Source organism: Lactuca saligna, chromosome 5 (assembly GCF_052625555.1).
Source record: "Lactuca saligna cultivar CGN05327 chromosome 5, ASM5262555v1, whole genome shotgun sequence".
Taxonomy (NCBI): domain Eukaryota; kingdom Viridiplantae; phylum Streptophyta; class Magnoliopsida; order Asterales; family Asteraceae; genus Lactuca; species Lactuca saligna.
In genome coordinates, this window is record NC_136421.1 from 159,713,044 (window position 1) to 159,732,411 (window position 19,368).

At 41.3% G+C, this 19,368-nt stretch overlaps 1 protein-coding gene and 1 long non-coding RNA gene across 2 annotated transcripts; both read right to left on the reverse strand.

Moving 5' to 3' along the window:
• Positions 1 to 15,471: 15,471 nt before the first annotated feature.
• Positions 15,472 to 15,904, reverse strand: LOC145048995 (uncharacterized). The gene is made up of 3 exons (XR_013683128.1): positions 15,831 to 15,904; positions 15,617 to 15,750; positions 15,472 to 15,538 (listed from the first exon to the last, which is right to left on the reverse strand). It is a non-coding gene; the product is annotated as an uncharacterized LOC145048995 (long non-coding RNA).
• A 1,028-nt stretch (positions 15,905 to 16,932) lies between these two features.
• On the reverse strand, positions 16,933 to 17,403 carry LOC145045892 (uncharacterized). The gene has a single exon (XM_078994182.1). The coding sequence runs from the start codon at positions 17,401 to 17,403 to the stop codon at positions 16,933 to 16,935; it is 471 nt and encodes a 156-aa protein (XP_078850308.1).
• Between the last annotated feature and the right edge of the window lie 1,965 nt (positions 17,404 to 19,368).

A 19,368-nucleotide genomic window follows, 5' to 3' on the forward strand; every position in this document is an offset into this window, starting at 1 on the left:
CTTCTTCTTTGACAACCTCTGTTTTCTACTTCTAGCCTTTCTTTTGCCAAAAAGATCTTTCCAAGGTCAAACACACGCAATAATGGAGAGCATGAGATCTAGGGTTTCTCTGAGGTTGAAAATGAGCATAAGGAGGCTAAGGGGTGAACCAACATGTTCCTTATATAGTGGCTGACCCTAAAATAGGGTTTGGGGTTTCTGAGAGTACGCTAGGCGTACCTCCCTGGTACACTGGGTGTACTCATCCGGACACCCACAACATTTCGCCCCTTTACGCTGGGCGTACATCCAACTTACGCTGGGCGTACCCAGCCATACTTCACCAATAATTGCATGCTTGCCATGCATGCATGGGAACCTTTATCCACATGTACCATAAAGAGCTATAAACAATGATCAACTTCCAAACACTGTGACTCCTCTAATCTAAACCTGCTCCTGAATAACTTTACATTCATACGGGGTTGACGAGAAGCCCAAATGCTTCTAACACATACACCAGCCCGAAACCTTCTCGGATGAAACTCATTTCTCACAAAAGTACCACAATTACCCTTCCTCTTAAATCTCAAGGACTTATAATTAAACACTTAAAGAATGGGGTGTTACAATTCTCCCCCACTAAAATTAGGCGTCGTCCTCGAAGCCTGCGACAACTCTACTCCGAAACTATGCCTGCAATGCACCGCCTGGCATTCACCAAACAAGGCTAACCAAGACTCAACCATCGAAATACGACACCCAACTTTATCTTTCATGCTGACAGGATGACACAAGCTTCAGCCCTAGAGCTACTCCCACAAGTTCTCCACTGCAATCTCATAACCGCACCAAACTGGATCTAGTGTCCTTGGGTTAGGAAAACCCCGATACACTGTTGACTCTTCCAAACACCCTTCCGGATGCATTTTGACCACATAAACAAATGTATCGGGAATTCCAAAATTCCATCCATGCATTCCTGCCGAGCCTCAGCAACCATCCAACCCGGATGTGCTCCCATACCACTACCGTAATCTCGCTGCTCAATGCCCATAATTGGACTACTCCCATCATAACCCTATACTGCTACTTCCACTTCCTTGGATTTACATTCCCTTAGCATGACCGCTAACCATGCGCCATACATGTACTGAACCTGCTCGCAAGGACTCTCGAGTCCATGCACCACCTCCACTAATCACAATCAATACCCGGGGCCAGACCTTCTAATGCTAACACATAACAACATACCCAACCCATTTCCTCGAACCGATCCGATAATACCTGCAGAGTCTTCAGCATGACTGGACCACCTCACCAGGTCTTCAGTCAATCTGGACCACTCTCAAAACCTTCAGCCAATCTGGGATGCCCTTTAGGACCTTTAGTCTGGCTGGACCATCCCTCGAGCCTTCGGCCTGATAGGTACGCCTACCGACCTTCAGTCTATCCGGACCGCTCGAATAGCATCCATCACCCCGAGTTATCTCTTCGTGAAATCCTCCCATGCATACGGTTCTAGCCCTCTAGGGGTTCCGAACTCAATCTCCATCATACATACTCGATCCCAGCCTGATCCCAAGCACTTCACAATCAATGCCATAGGTCTATATCCCGCCCCGCACGCCTGCTACTCACCCATACCAGCCTGCTCTTGGCCAAAAGAAATACCACCAAATCCCAAGCAGCTAAACAATCTCTCAAGCCTATCGATCATCCGGAAAATTTCCAATTCTCCCCCACTTAGGGCACTGACTATCAACCACCGGTCGATATCACCGACCTCCCAAGATAACCTTGCACAAAACCTAACACTTACACGCGGACTGATTCCCACTATCACTAGCAACCTTCGCAAAAACACATTTCTATACTGATCATCCTGCTCTAAAGGAACCCAATCTTCAATTATCCACTCCTCAAACTGCAGATGCTACCCGACATTCAAACCAACGCCATATCCACTAGTAACCCTCACAAATGATAACCAATGAAAACCCGAAACACTAACCCATAACCATACCAAACCCTCAAGGAACAACGGATACCAAAACAAAAAACCCATATAACACGACCAGCAGAGAATGACACACCACAATAATCACAAGATAACAAGATATCAAGAACGGAACATACCCGCAGCTACATCCGGCACTGCTCTGACCTCCTCTGGTGAAACTTGAAAAGCATGACCCTGAGCCGTTGGGGGCTCCGCTCCACCCTAACCTAAACCTGTGATCGTCAAAGTGGCCAGTGCTGGAGCCTGCACCGGTCCTGCAACAAGCTGTGGGCAGTTGAACCTCAAGTGCCCAACCTGATGACAATGATAACAAATTCTCAAATCCCGAACCGGCATCGACTGCCGACAATCCCTCGCATAGTGCCCCTCCTTTCTGCACTTGCGGCGTGCACCACCAGACTGACAAACTCTGGTGTGACCCCTCCCACATTTTCCACAAACGTGGCTGCCCTGATCTCCCATCCTAGAATCAACGGTCTTAGACCGTTTCATCGCCGGCTGCGACTGCACCGTAGCTTGCCTCAGCTCACGCAACTACAACTCAATCTCTAACTCACGCCGCCTTGCAGCCTCCTGCAACTCCAACGAGGTCCACACCTCTGCACGGACACAAACTGTCTGATGTCTCTCTTTAGCATACTCAGATATCGGGACATTTGAACCTGCTCCGAAGCGAACTCAGGGCAAAACATAGCCCTCTCAGTAAACATTCTGGTGATTTCTGTCACCGACTCCGAATCCTGCTTCAGCTCAAGGAACTTCTGAGCCAACCTCTTCCTCTCGACCTGCGGAACATAGCGAGTGTTGAACATCACTCTAAACTGCTCCCATGAAACCGCAGCCCTCTACGCATCCGAATATGACCCCGTGGTCAATCTCCACCAATCCTTTTCCCCGAGCCTTAACAGGTTTAGAGCACACCTCACCCTCTGATCAGCAGGGCATGAACACATGAAGAAACATCCCTCCACGCCCGATAACCATCTCATAGAAACGATCAGATCTTGAACTCCATCAAAGGTGGGAGGCTTTGTATTATGGAAGTCCCGATACTGAAAACCTATACTAGCTCCTCCCCTTGCCGCTGCTATAGCCGCTATAGCCGCGGCGGCAGGCGTCTCAGTGAGAGCCGTATAGCGCTCATCAAAATACTGCACCATGGTGGTCTTGATCGACCTAAACAGTTCTGGCAGCTCGGCCCGGAACAATACAGCAACCTCATCATACAGGGTCTCACGAATCCTCGCATCCAACTCGCGCGTACTCATCTGACCAATAATTGCGGGCGGTACAGACCCATCCGGAATTCCCTCTCCTGCATCCGATCCTGATCCGGATCCACTCCCAGCATGTCTCAAAATCTCCATACTGAAAATAAACTACAAAACCTCAGACACTTCTCACTATCCTGGGAACCAACTCTCAACCCAACCCTAGAGGTCATGGTTTCCCTGATACGCGTATGGGTCCTGTGCTTTCAGTAGTACGGGCCTATACTACCTTCCACACCTACCCATATTTGTATGAAGTACTACCACAACACCCTAGTGACTAATATACATAGCAAGCGCTCGATCCTCAGTCTTACAGGAACACTGGAAATCTCATACAGAAGGAAACACTAGGCTGGCAGGCATCATAAAACAGGCAATATTATCATGAAATCCTGAAGATCCCTAGCCTAAAACTAGCATGTTGTTCTACCAAAGCTCGAAAACAAATATGGTATTTCGGGGCTACTTACTGGCTTCGGCTGATCGTAACTCCGCGTCCTCTTTTTACTTAATTTGATAACCATTTGAAATTCTCTTTTTGAAAACTCTCCTTGATTTGAGACTGGATTCACACGAATGTACCTCCAATTCACTCAAACCAAGGCTCTGATACCAACTTGTAACGACCAAAAATTTCAACACAATTTAAACTTTTCAAAAACAACCATTTTAATAACGTTATTACAAAAAGGTTTTCAATACATTTATTATCAGAGTATTCCCAGAATCATGCCATAAACATAAACACGAGGAGCGGTACGATCACACCTTCGCCTTGCCACGGTCTCGTGAAGAACCTGAAAAACATTTAAACCACAACTGTAAGCCCGAAAGCTTAGTGAGATACCCCCAAAATACCAATCACATATACGCCCTTCCAGGCTACGACCTTCCGGTCCAAAACATATTGCCTTCCGGCCCATAACATATTGCCTTCCGGCCCATAACATAAATAGCATCCATAACACAACATAACATAGAACAGCCATGCATATCGGGTCTACTGTGTGACTGGTGCGCCGCATCGGCCTTCAGTCCACCCTCCGTGTCTAGTCATGTCGTTCGAGTCTGCAGTGTGGTTGGTCCGCCCGCACCGGGCCTTCAACCCACCCGGTCCACTCTCTGAATCTATAATATGACTGGTCTGCCCGCATCGGGCCTTCAATTGGCCTGGTGCACTCTCCGAGCGTCGGCACGTCTGGTCCGCCCTCGCGGGGCCTACAACCTATCCGGACCTCTCGCTGGGCCTTTGGAACAACCGGTCCGCCCTGGGTATCTTGGCCTACAGCACAAAGCAGGACTCGCCTCATCCCAACTCCAGTCCAAACAACCACGTGCACATAACATACAATCATATAACAGTTCATAGTCCACAAACCGATCAAGCAGATCACATAACATATCATTACCGTAACCAGGATACCGACCTAACCGGTCACTAGCATAGCATCACTCTACATATCGGGAAATCGACCTTAACCAAGTCTCTAGCATATACCATCCTAGCTACCAGGATGCAGACATATCACAGCGATAAAATAGCAACCATATCTTAATCTCAATCCAATAAAGGGCCGGCCTTGGTGCCTTAGACCCTGTCGATATAGTGAGGATAAGTCGCCACGCGAATACCGATACTCCGAACTGAAGAAGCAGACTCTCGAACCTCCAACTCACCGCAAATCCCGAACTAACCAACATAACAAAATAAGCAATAGGTTAACCATACTTACACTCATCGGGCCAAGACCAAAGTCCAAATCTCATACAAAGTCCAACGTTGGCCCAATTTACCAAATTAGGCCCACTTCACCAAATGGGCTTAGAACCGATGTCCATAACAACAATTGGGCCCAAAAATACTTTATCCATAAATTCCCACACTTGGCCCAATAACCAATTGTCCATCAACGGCCCAAACTCAAAGCCCAAAAATGAAAGTCCCACAGGAGGAGTACACTGGGCGTACCCTCCTTGGTACGCTGGGCGTACTGCAATGAAACACAACTGAGGATCGGGGCTTTGCCCCGCTATGCAGGGCGTACTCAAACGTTACACGGGGCGTAACTGAAATGCTCATTAATTCCTTTTAACCTCTTAATGGCTTAAGCTCTTACGCCCAAACTTTAGATCCATAGGCCAAATATGATTAGAATTCATAAAGTCTCAGACTATATCACTTGGGACGTCCTTATGCTCTTAATCCAAGGTCTTAATCCATTAAGACCTATATATCTCACACATGGAACAACTACAACCCTTGGGACCTCATTTTTCTCACTCGAGACCTCTCCAAATGTCTGAAAGGATAGATAATCTTGACCAAATCGAAATATGCAACAAGGTGAGGACTTTTCGGACAAAAATGGTGACAAAGCTTCAAAATACATAGATCTATACAATACTAAGGTCAAGCAAGAAGCTTTATACCTCAAACAAGCTCCAACGGATGGTATCTCTTCAGATCTACAAGCTCCACACGTTCTTCTTCTTCTTTGACGACTTCTCTTTTCTCCTTCAAGCCTTTCTTTTGCCAAAAAGAGCTTTCCAAGGTCAAACACACCCAATAATGGAGAGAACACGAGATCTAGGGTTTCTCTGAGGTTGAAGATGAGCATAAGGAGGCTAAGGGGTGAACCAACATGTTCCTTATATATTGGCTGACACTAAAATAGGGTTTGGGGTTTCTGAGAGTACGCTGGGCGTACCTCCCTGGTACGTTGGGAGTACTCAACCGGACACCTGCAACATTTCGCCCCTTTATGCTGGGCGTATGTCCAGCTTACATTGGGCGTACCCAGTTTGACTTCACCAATAATTTCATGCATGCCATCCATGCATGGGACCCTTTATCCACTTATACCACAAAGAGCTATAAACAATGATCAACTTCAAAACACCGCAACTCCTCTAATCTAAACCCGCTCCCAAATAACTGTACATTCATACGGGGGTGATGACAAGCCCAAATGCTTCTAACACATACACCAGCCTGAAACCTTCTCGGATGAAACTCATTTCTCGCAAAAGGACCAGAATTACCCTTCCTCTTAAATCTCAGGAATTTATAATTAAACACTTAAAGAATGGGGTGTTACACTCCACCTGTGATCCTCAAAGTGCCCGGTGCTGGAGCCTGCACCGGTCCTGCAGCAAGCTATGGGCAGTTGACCATCAAGTGCCCAACCTAATGACTATGATAACAAATCCTCAAATCCCGAACTATCGCTGACTGACGACAATCGCTCGCATAGTGCCCATCCTTTTCGAATTTGCGGCATGCACCACCGGACCGTCAAACTCCGGTGTGACCCCTCCCACACTTCCCACAAACGTGGCTGCCTTGATCTCCCACCCTGGAATCAACGGTCTTGGACCGTGTCGACGCCGGCTGCGACTGCACCGGATCTTGCCTCAGCTTACAGAACTGCAACTCAATCTCTAACTCACGACGCCTGGCGGCCTCCTGCAACTCCAACAAAGTCTCGCACCTCTGCGCGGACACAAACTGTCTGATATCTCTCTTCAACATACTCAGATATCGGGACATCTGAGCCTGCTTCGAAGCCAACTCAGGGCAAAACATCGCCCTCTCAGTAAACATCCTAGTGATCTCTGTTACTGACTCCAAATCCTGCTTTAGCTCAAGGAACTCCTGAGCCAACCTCTCCCTCTCGACCTGCGTAACATAACGAGTACCGAACATCTCTCTGAACTGATCCTATGAAACCGCACCCCTCTGCACATCCGAGTATGACCCCGTGGTCAATCTCCACCAATCCTTTTCCCTGAGCCTTAACAGGTTCAAAGCACACCTCACCCTCTGATCAGTAGGGCATGAACACGTGAAGAAACACCCCTCCACGTCCCATAACCATCTCATAGCAACGATCGGGTCCTCAACTCCATCAAAGGTGGGAGGCTTCGTATTATCAAAGTCCCGATACTGAAAACCTCTACTAGCTCCTCCCCTGCCGGTGTTACAGCTGCTGTAGCCGCGGCGGCAGCCGTCTCAGTGAGAGCCGCATAGCACTCATTAAAATACTCGACCATGGCGGTCTTGATTGACCCAAACAGTTCCGGAAGCTTGGCCCGGAGCAACTCGCACGTGCTCATCTGTCCGATAACCTTGGGCGGTACCGACCCGCTCGGAACTCCCTCTCCTGACCCGGATCCATTCCCAGCATGCCTCGAAATCTCCATACTGAAAATAAACCACAAAATCTCAGACACTTCCCACTATCCCGGGAACCAACTCTCAACCCAACCGTAGAGGTCATGGTTTCCCTGATACGCGTATGGGTCCTATGCTTTCAGTAGTACGGGCCCATACTACCTTCCACACGTACCCATATTTGTATGAAGTACTACCACAACACCCTAGTGACTAATATATGTAGCAAGCACTCAATCCTCATTCCTAGAGGAACACTGGAAATCTCATACAGAGGAAAACCCTAGGCTAGTAGGCATCATAAAACACGCAACATTATCCCTAGCCTAGTACTAGCATGCTGTTCTATTAAAGCTCGAAAACAAATATCATGTATGGTATTTTGGGGTTACCTACTGGCTCCGGCTGATCGTACCTCCGCATCCTCTTTTTACTTAATTTGAAAACCATTTTAATCTTTCTTTTAAAAACTCTCCTTGATTTAAGAATTGATTCACACGATTGTTCCTCCCATTCACCTAAACCAAGCCTCTGATACCAACTTGTAGCGACCAAAAATTTCAACAATATTTAAACTTTTCAAAAACAACCCTTTTTAATAATGTTACTACAAAAAGGTTTTCAATACATTTATTATCAAAGTATTCCCAGAACCATGTCATAAACATAACACAAGGAGCGGTACGATCATGCCTCCGCCTTGCCACGATCTCCTGAAGAAGCTGAAAAACATTTAGACCACAACTGTAAGCGCGAAAGCTTAGTGAGATACCCCAAAAATACCAACCACATATACGCCCTTCCAGGCTACAACCTTCCGGTCCAAATCATAATGCCTTCCGACCCATAACATAGTGCCTTCCGGCCCATTACATAAATAGCATACATAACATAACAGAACATAGAACAGCCATGCATATCGGGTCTACTATGTGACTGGTCCGCCATATTGGGCCTTCAGTCCACCGGTCCATCCTCCGAGTCTAGTCATGTCCTTCGAGTCTGCAGTGTGGTTGGTCCGCCCGCACCGGGCCTTCAACCCACCTGGTCTACTCTCTGAGTCTACTGTATGATTGGTCCGCCCGCATCGGGCCTTCAGTCGGCCTGGTCCACTATCCGAGCCTCGACACGTCTGGTACGCCCTCGTGGGGCCTACAGCCTATCCGAACTGCTCATTGGGCCTTCGGAACAACCGGTCCGCCTTGGGTATCTTGTCCTACAATACAAAGCAGGACCCGCCTCAACCCCACTCTAGTCCAAACAACCATGTGCACATAACATACAATCATATAACAGTTCATAGTCAACAAGCCGATCAAGCAGATCACATAACATATCATTATCCTAACCAGGATACCGACCTAACCGGTCACTAGCATAGCATCACCCTACATATCAAGAAACCCACCTTAACTAGGTCTCTAACATATACCATCCTAGCTACTAGGATGCAGGCATATCAAAACAATAACATAACAACAAATATCCGAATCTCAATCTGATAAATGGCCGGCCTTGGTGCCTTAGACCCTGTCGATATAGTGAGGATAACTCACCTCACGAATGCCGATACACTAAACTGAAGAAGCAGACTCTCGAATCACCAACTCACCGAAAATCCCGAACTAACCATCATAACAAAATAATCATTAGGCCAAGCATACATTCACTTATCGGGCTAAGATGAAAGTCCAAATCTTATACAAGGTCCAATATTGGCCCAATTTACCAAACTGGGCCCACCTCACCAAATGGGCCTAGATCCAATGTCTGTAACAATAATTGGGCCCAAAATACTCTATCCATAAATTCCCAGACTTGGCCCGAGAACCAACTACCCACAAACGGCCCAAACTCAAAGGCCTAATATTAAGATCTAATCAGGGGGAGTACTCTCTCTACTGCAATGTTCACAAAAAGGAATAGGGGCACTGGCCCGCTACGCTGGGCATACTCAGGGTTTACGTGGGGCGTAACTGCGCTATTCATTAAGTTCTGATAACTTCTTAATGGCTTCAGCTCTTAAGCCCAAACTTCAGATCCTTAGGCCAAATATGCCTAAGATTCATAAGGTCTAAAAATTTATCACTTGGGACGTCCATAAAGCTCTTAGTCCAAGGTCTTAATCCATTAAGACCTATTTTTCTCACACATGGAACAACTACAGCCCTTGGGACCTTATTTTTCTCACTAAAGACCTCTCCAAAGGTCTGAAAGGACAGATAATCTCGGCCAACACAAAGCATGAATCAAGATGAGAGCTTTGGGATAAGAAAGATGCTAAAAACTCCACAAGACTTAGATCTATGCAAAATAGATGGCAAGCAAGAAGCTTTATACCTCAAACAAGCTCCAAAGGATGGTATCTCTTCAGATCTACAAGCTCCAATCGTTCCTCTTCTTTGTTGACAACTTCTCCTTTCTCTTTCTAGCCTTTCTTTTGTCAAAATGAGCTTTACAAGGTCAAACGCACCCAACAATGGAGAGAATACGAGTTTCTAGGGATTCTGAGGTTAAGGATGAGCTTATTGAGGCTAGGCTATGAACCAACATGTTCCTTATATAGTGTCTGACCCTAAATTAGGGTTTGAGGTTTCTGAGAGTAAGCTGGGCGTACTTCTAGTACGTTGGGCGTACTCACTTAGCCAACCCGCATTTTCTCACCATTACGCTGGGCGTACATCCAGCTTACGCTGGGCGTACCCAGCCAAAACCTAAAACTTATGCATGCATGACATGCATGCATGGGACCTTTTCCACTTATTCCACGAAGAAGTATAAAGAATAATCATCTTCCAAACGCCGCAACTCCTCTACTCTAAACCCGCTCCCAAATAACTTTACATTCATTCGAGGGTGACGAGAAGCCCAATGCTTCTAACAACATACGCCAGCCCGAAACCTTCTCGGATGAAACCCCTTTCCCATAAAAGGACCAGAATTACCCTTCCTCTTAAATCTCAGGGACTCATAATTAAACACTTTAAGAACGGGGTGTTACACTTAGTGGTGTGTTGGTAGGTTAACTGAGAGCCTTTATTCAAATACTCTTTTGCAATATGAAAATAGCTTCTATATAGATTTTGATAGACGACAACAACATATGCGCAACCAAACTTCATGATTTATGCTTGAAGGAACTACTCGAACCAACCTGGAATCTCTAGAAAATACACTGATAAAGAAATTTGGGAGGTAGAAAAAATATAAATGTTATACTTATGCTAAATGACCTACTAAATTCATTCATTTTGCTGCTACTATTAGAATGGGCTAATTTTCTTGGGTAATATTCTATGCATTCTTTATTGGTTAATATTCTATGAGCATTTGTCTATATAATTTGCAATTACCAAAATTTTATCGAAGATGTTATTATAGCGATAAGTACACTATGCTTAAAAACATTGGTACCTATTTTTAGATTTCTTATATTGTTTTCTATTTTATTTTAATAATCACATTTCATTCATCATTTTAATTTGTAATTTATTGTGTTGTCCTTATATATGTTTATTTCATTACCGTCATTCTTGATTTCTAATATAACAATGTCATTTTCTAATTTTTATGATTTATTGTGTTTTTTTAATATATTCATATTTATATTGTATTGTACAAAATCATGATTTTATCAAATATCTACATATGAAGATCCTAGATTGGATATTCATAACAATGTATAAATTAATTTTAACAAATCATTATAAACATACATACTAAACTTTTATCATTCTAAATTAATAAATTGTTTGGAATAATCAATAGTTTGTAATTATCATAGTTTTTTTTTTTTTTTTTTTTTTTTCATTTTCAACCGTAGTTCTATGGTTTTGAACCTAGTATTCATATACTACACGGGATCATGTTTATCATTTTACCGTAAAAAGGTTATTAGTTGCCATATTTCGTTGCAAATATATAGGAATGCTGAATGCGTATAGAATATAAGGGAAAAAAGTAATTTCGCTTACCATTTCACAAATACCATTGAGATTGCACATGTATAATTTTGATTCTTTACTAGTTTATAATCAATGAGAATCACAATTATAAAGTTAATTAAACTTTCGTAGTAAAAAACTTAAAATTATTAACTAACTATTTCAAACTAGATCGGGAACCCCCGCGTTGCGGGGGTCGGATCCAAAACAATAAATAAGCAGCTTTAAATATATACTTTATGTTGTTTTGCATTGCAAGTTTGTACCTTCATTCCCAATCATCTTTGATCTCTTTTATAATCAGTAAAACACATCTTTGATCTCTTTTTGAAATGCTACATTTTCCTACTTCTATAGTCAATAAAGACAAATTTAATAATCCAAGATTATAAGTTTAAAATAATAAAAGATGAAATTGCAGGCTATTGAAGTAAACAATTTGTGTTACAACTTAAATCCGATATTTAAAGCTTGAAATCAGCCTCAAACCCGTTTGACGGAATCTACAAATGAAGGAGAATGAGATAATATACGAAGAATGACCAATATACCCTTCAAAAAGTTGGAGTGCATAAGATAGGATTTCGTGAACCACCTTCTCTGTGTTCTTTTCCAATCATGTAGTAAAACTCTTCGGCACATCCCAAATGGTCTTCTCCACCCTAGAATATGAATTAGCTGCTACATATACAACAACTTTCTAAAGTAGGTTTTCCGTGTTAAATCGTAAAGTTATACTTTAATGCGGCGATAATGGATGCACAATTTGTGTTAGCTATCACCTACACATATATAAAATTATAAATTAGAAGTTAACATGTAAAGATTTTAGTTTGAAAGCAAGGAAATTTAAAGAATTAAGAACATGAACATACAGTTGTAACAAATATGGTTTATGAATGTGTAAAAATATGTTGACAAATAGCTGAAATAATCATAAATTAGAAACACAACAATAAATTTTACTAACCTGGTTATAGATAAAGAAAGAAACAAAAGCTTACATCAAAACTGGAACCATGATTTGGTTTGTTTCCATCTACGGCCTTGTATAAAAAAATCCTTTTTAAGGGTTTAAGTCATTTTCTGCAAGGAGAGTTGTAAGTTTCATATTAACATACGGAAAAAAATATAGAAAATAGTTGATGCGAAACTTTATAAACTTGAACTCAACTCTTGATATAAGTTGTTGGGGGTCGGATTAAAAGTTTTTTATTTGTTGATTTGTCTTTGTTGAGAGGATAAAACAGATGTGAATGTTGTCTGGTATAGGTTTTTTTTACAACTGAGGATGAGTACATACATGATTGGTCTTTCTTATCTATTTTTATGTTGAAGAGTGTTAGTAATGTGACAAAATTTTGACTTTATGTTTAAATGTTGACCATACCGTTTAGTATCCGACAACGGAATAGACAATTTCCAGGAGAAGAAATGTTCATATACGTGCTTCACATGTGGTTTGCTATGTGCGAGCATTAAGGTTTATATATGAAATGAGAAAATAGACATAAATGATAGATTATATTTCTTAGAGATCAATACAAGGCTGAACCATGGAACTGTTCATAAGCATAGCATCAAAAGAGGAAACGATTTACAGAGATCATGGATAATAAGATGACAAAAGATTTCGTGATTTTGTTGTTGTTGATTAGTCTATGTAAGGTTGATCGTCTTCTGGAAGTGTTTTGAGTAGTTTCTTGAGCTCCTCGATGGTTGTTTCGGTTTCCTTCTTTAGACTGTAAATCACCATGATTCTTTTTTATGCCACGTACGTACTGTTGTTGACGAGGTCCTTCATCTGTAGGTAGTTGGTGTACTTTGGCCGGCGGCTCATGTTCTCCAACAGTTCGTTCTTCATCTCCTGGTTGAAGTAGAAATCGCTTTGCAGGTTTGTTAGAGCGGACAACTCTTCCTCCGCCTGGCCAATCAGCATATGAATGATGCTTTCCATTTCAGCCGGTTTCATTTTGTGGGAATAGGTTTTTGCTTTTCGTTTTCCGATGGGTTGTGTGATTGGATGTGGTGTGGAGATGTTATGGGGTTTATTGATTATAGGGATTGTTGAAGCTGTTGATTGTTGAAGAGGGGTATTAAATGGGATGCGAAAGGGCGAAGGTTTTTTTGTGTGCGTAACCGGCTGCAATCGATTGCTATGTGCATTTATTGTAGGTGATGTAAGGCTATTTAGGACTAACGTGATTGTTTGGTTGTAGGAATGCTGATGTTTATCGTTTACATATTCTAATTTTTTTGTGAAGGTTTATATTTTTATATCATTGTTATGCAAAGATGTTATAAATTTTGTTGGTCTGTCCGTTTATCACGATTGTTCTCATTTTGAAAAGAAGATAACCCACAATTTAGTTATTGGATAAACGATCTAACTAATTTTTATATGATATGTATACAAAGTTGTTGTAGTTGATGGTTTCTTTAAAAGTGGAAGATGTAATTTAACTTTTAAACATTGGACCCATTATAAAAAAAAATGTATGGTTTTTTTTATGTAATTTCATATTTGGAAAGGTAGTGTTATAATTGAAAGCTGTGATAATAGACGTTTTCTTTGGAAGTGTCTTAATAGGGAAAAAGCATGTAATGAATTTTCATATGATTTTTGTTGAGTCTGAATATATATTTGGAAAACCTGTTCCATAAGCATGTAGTTTAACCTTTGGACCTTGGGGTGATTGGGTGATGGCATGATTTTTGTTTTGTAATGAAGCTAGGATATTTGTTTTTGTGTATAAAATTTTTGTTTGTGAACACTGTCGTCATCATTCATGATTGTCTTAAATTATGTATTTGGTGTATATAGAAAATAAACAAAAGGTATATATTTTTTTGTTTAATAGAAAAGCATACTATATGTGGGAAACCATCTAGATTAAAGACATATATGGTAAGCTGCTATTCGATTACAATACTAAATAATCCAAAAAGCAAATATGTTTAACATATACTAACATATGGTTAAGACACCACGACAATATTAGTTGTTGATGGTTTTAAACGTAGCAAAAGTTGAACAGGTTACAAAAGAACGGAGTGTCATTTTATGGGTGTCTGTTTATTTTTTCAGGGTGCGTTTGACATCTCCTGAAGGCGCCGACTCATCTGTAAGGTGTTAACCAACAATATCATAAATGGATATTTAATGAAAGTGATATGTGTGTTTATGTATGTGTATGTACCGTTTGCAGTAAAAGTGAGGGTACGTGCAGTATGTCCTTTGGTTGTATCTGACAAAGGGGGGCAGTGTTCCACTGCGGACCTTGTTATTAGAGGTTGTGATGGAGTTGCTGAAATAGCTGATTGTTGGCTTGTTACTGGTATCTCTATGTCGATTATGATGAACCGTACATTATCGTCAGTTGATGTTTTTAGCATTTGAATAGACATTGTTCTTTGTTTCCCCTTGTGCTGACTGATCATCACTAGTAAGGTCTTTCTGTGAAGAGCTATAATGTCGTCTACTGTATGCTCTGAGTCTGAATTTATGAGTTTCCGAAATGATGTTTCAGATATGACTGCTGACATCGTGGCAGTTGGATCACTTATCGTGACATGGAACTTGTGCCTACACGATGTTTTTATCTGTTATTATGTTTTGTAATACAATAGGATGTTGCAGGGTTAGAGGTTGGTACGTACGTTAGTATGGGTTTTTCGATCTTTGAGTGTGCACTGTAGTACCATTGCGTTCCCCTTTTGAAGATTGGATCCCTACAGGTTGGACATATCATTTGATACCATTTGTCCTGGAACACAATGTCTGCAATGGATTCTTTCACTAAAAACATTTTGTCCTGTATGTAACCAACATTGTTAGTGTTTATAACAGACATGAAGTTATGTTTCAGCTGAGGGTTGTGTAGGTTTACCAGGAGTTGTGATCATGATTTTTCTATGATTTCTTTCAACTTGGCTGGTATCCCTGCTAGTGTTGTTGATGGTCGATGTGGACCACTATACCTGCAATGTTGTTGATGTAAATGTGATCCTTGTTTTTGGGTTAAATGTATTTATATATTTTGGTTGGTTCTAAGTGTTTACAGATTCATCAATTCTGTGGTTTTTGGGATTTGCGGATTTACATACACATGCGTAGCATGTGAGGATCCGTGACGTAATGTTCCTACAATAACAATTTCAATTGTAATAAGCAACATATATCATATTGTGGTTATGATATATTAAAAAATGCGTGACATACCTCCAAAAAGTGAAGGTTTTAGATTTGTGACTGCTACAACTGTCATAGCAGGGGGTGGCGTGATTAGACTCCGATTGAATTTCCTAGGATTCGTAAAGCATTCTTTCCATAGATTTATTAGGACCTCATTGCCTCTAAAAGATTGAGAAATCATTTTTTCAGCTGTGTTGTGATGATTTTGTTAGGGTGATATATTACGTGTTATTAGATGTACCTATCATCAGTTAGAATAAGAAGAACATACGGTTGGCCAACATGTTTTGTGGAGTCTCTGATCTTGGACAGCATACCAACAAAATCTAAAAAGGTGGACAGATAAATGGTTACTTTCTATGAGTGAAACCAGTTCCATATATTATGATGCTACCTGGATCATATGGTGGATGTTCCCCAGGTTCTGTTAGTTGCGATTTAGAAGCAAAACGAAACCAAGTAGCGGGGATGGTTATTGTATTTGGAAGTGGTTTTATAATGGAGCTGAGGCCAACATCTATGTAAAAATCGTTCTCCAATACTTTTTGATATTTATGTAATTTAGGACAACTGTATTTTGATATGGTGTAACATTCTGATACATTAAGTACCGATTCTATGTATGATTGGTTCGTACGTTGTCCTAGGATCTGTATTGCATCTCCCTGTGTAAGAAAAATAATATGGTTGAAATTTTGATTAACCAATATGTGTCACGCTTAATAAAAGACTGTAGTGTCTTTGGTTTTTGTTCACTTACAAATCTGTCAACCCGAATAAACCAGGTTTCATATCGACGGACATCGTGCTTCCATTTGCAAACAATTCTCAATTCTATTGGACTTCCAATTCCATCGCACTTCAATTTGGATATGCTGGTCATTGTTTGCTGTTCGTTTCTGACAGTAGGTGAAATGTGTTAGTAACATTCCATTTTAAATTTATATAATGACCCTATGTAAAAGATCATGATCTATTCTGTAGTTTACTACATATCTGTAATACACATAAATATTCGTTGGTGTCTAATATTGAATGACTATAGTCAAATGACAATATCAACGGGATGATAGTATGCGGTGATGATGTGGGACACCTCAGTTGCAGTGATATTTTGTAATAAGTCTCTATACACAACATTTTTTGTTTCGTTGTACGGCATATCATGATCTCTTTCTATAAGGATCTTCAATGAATCTGGGGAAGTTGCTCTAGAAAGTGCTACATACAACTGCCCATGTGAGAAAACAGGTTGAGACTAATAAACACCGATCCGTTTCAACCGATCTGAGGATGATGTTGTTGATATTATCGGTGGCTTCATTAGTTGGACAGACAGTCGCTCATGTTGATAGATCAATTACTGTGGGAGCGTTAAGTAATTTTGTGTCATATACAAAACATATCAGTTGTTGTAGTGAGTCATGAGCTGGAGGTATCAGCAATGAATGAGGGATCTGAATCAAAGACGTGTCGCGTGGATCATCTGGATCAGGCCGTCCAACTATGCCCTCACCAATTTGAAGTAGCCATTCGGAAAAGAAGGCTGTTGACATTGTCTGCAGATTCCTATCCTCATTGGAACTGCGCCTCATGTTTTGAGTCAACGTTTGAATGTCGAAAAACTTCCATAGATATGAGTTTGGCAGTGTAAGATCTATGATTTGGGATCGTGTGCCTTTTGGTAAAACGCGTAGTGTTTGTCGAAAGTCACCACCAAGAAGGACCGAAATACCACCGAATGGCTTCCCGTCACAATCAAGTACATCCCGTAAAGATATATCAAGATATTTAAAGCATCGCCTATCACTCATAGGGGCTTCATCCCATGTGATGAGTGATGTATGTTTCATAAGATCGGCTAGTGATGTTCTTTTTTTTTTATATCGCATGATCTGTTGCTGGCGAGATCAATTGGTATCTTAAATCTCGAATGCGTTGTGGTTCCAGAAGGCAAAAGCAATGATGCTATTCCGGAAGTGGCAACTGCAAGAACAACCTTTCCGAGCGATCGAAAAAAAGAAAGAATAGTTATCCAAAGGAATGTCTTTCCGGTACCCCCATGGCCATAAACGAACATAAGATGCTGTTTGTTAGCTTCTACACAGGAAACAACACTTCCATAGATCGCCATCTGCTGCGTATTTAGTTGTGGAAGCAACTATGCATGCTGATCTGCCAAAACCCTTTTTTCGTAAGTCATCTCTTCCAGGAGTAGTCGATTTTGGAGAATTCTATGCATAACAGGTGATGGCATGGGCAAATTGAAATGAGCAAGTGATCATGCTGGAATAGAAGAAGATAGCATGTCTTCTAGATCATGAAGTAGTTGCTGACGAACTACATCATCTATTGCAGAGAAAGCCTTATCAGGTAATGTTGATTTTAATCTATAAATGTAGTCATCTGACATTTTTTCATAAGCCTTTTGCCACAAAAGGTTTGGATTTGTAACTTCACAGAATAATAACAAACTACAAAAAAGAAGACGGAGTTGGAATGGTGTTGCCCATGTAGAAGCATCATTGAACGCAGCAAGCCACTCAATGTCATCCCCTATGATTCCAGGCGCATTACATGCAGATCTGTATGTAGGTTGAACAAAACCAGATACGGTTTGGAGGTCTTCAAAAGAGGCACAACCCTTTTGGTGACACAACAACAACCGCATATAGAACAATTCACCAGATGATGGATGCACAAATACAAGATGACCAACCATGTTAGATCAAACAGCTGCTCTCCTATCCCACGATTTGGAAGGGGCATCCCACTTGTAGTATTTTGGATAATCAATATATGTGTGCTCATGACCCGTCGGGTCCTTTGCGTTGCTTTCAAACCATGCTAAAAGGGTTGCCCTAGTAGCAGATGGATTACGGAGAACTTGTATTATTGTTGTGTCTTCCTTGAAAAGAATTGACTGATTATTTTCTTCATGAACTGAGAGTATCTGGACCGTTGGATTTCGGTGATGTATAGGGAAATCAAATATTCGCCATGCTGCTTCATGTAGACAAATATATCTACCATCCAAATATGTTTTATCTCATCGATGCGTTGCTTTTCTTCACACATGACATTCGGTTGTTCATTTACAGTCTTGCTTGGTCCAACATCATTCACACCTACATCCTTTGGAATGACATATCTAACACGATCTACACAGATATAGAAATCCGTTATATACGAAAAGGGAAACAAATCGAAATGGGAATTAACAAATAGTTATAAACTATTAGGAAACAATGTTGAGCACACTATAGAAGTGAAGTAATAATTGATAAACAAAAAGAATGCTTATACATACATGCATCAATTTCTCCAAAAGGTTTATCCTGCTTTAGGTAATTTATGAGGGATTGTACTTTCAGCTGGAATACTCTAGCAATGATATATGTTCTGCTTTGCGAGTCTCTCTGATCATGCATGTCCATATACCGTGTAATCTCCGGCCATTTGACATTGCATGTAAATGTAATGAAATACTGTGGATTCCCGTGTAGCCTACAGATCGCTAAAGCATCTTGATAGTGGCTATACATATAACATGGACCACCAGTAAAAGATGTTGGTAGGAACACACGTTTTCCAACTGATCGGGAACCTCTATCACCTTTCGATAATGCATCATAAAGGCCTCCAACATATTCGGAACGAAGGGTTTCCTGATGTGTTGCATAAAACTGGAGATGACTATCTTCAATACATGTAACGTGGACCACCAGTAAAAGATGTTGGTAGGAACAGACGTTTTCCAATCTAGAAGAATTAAAAAT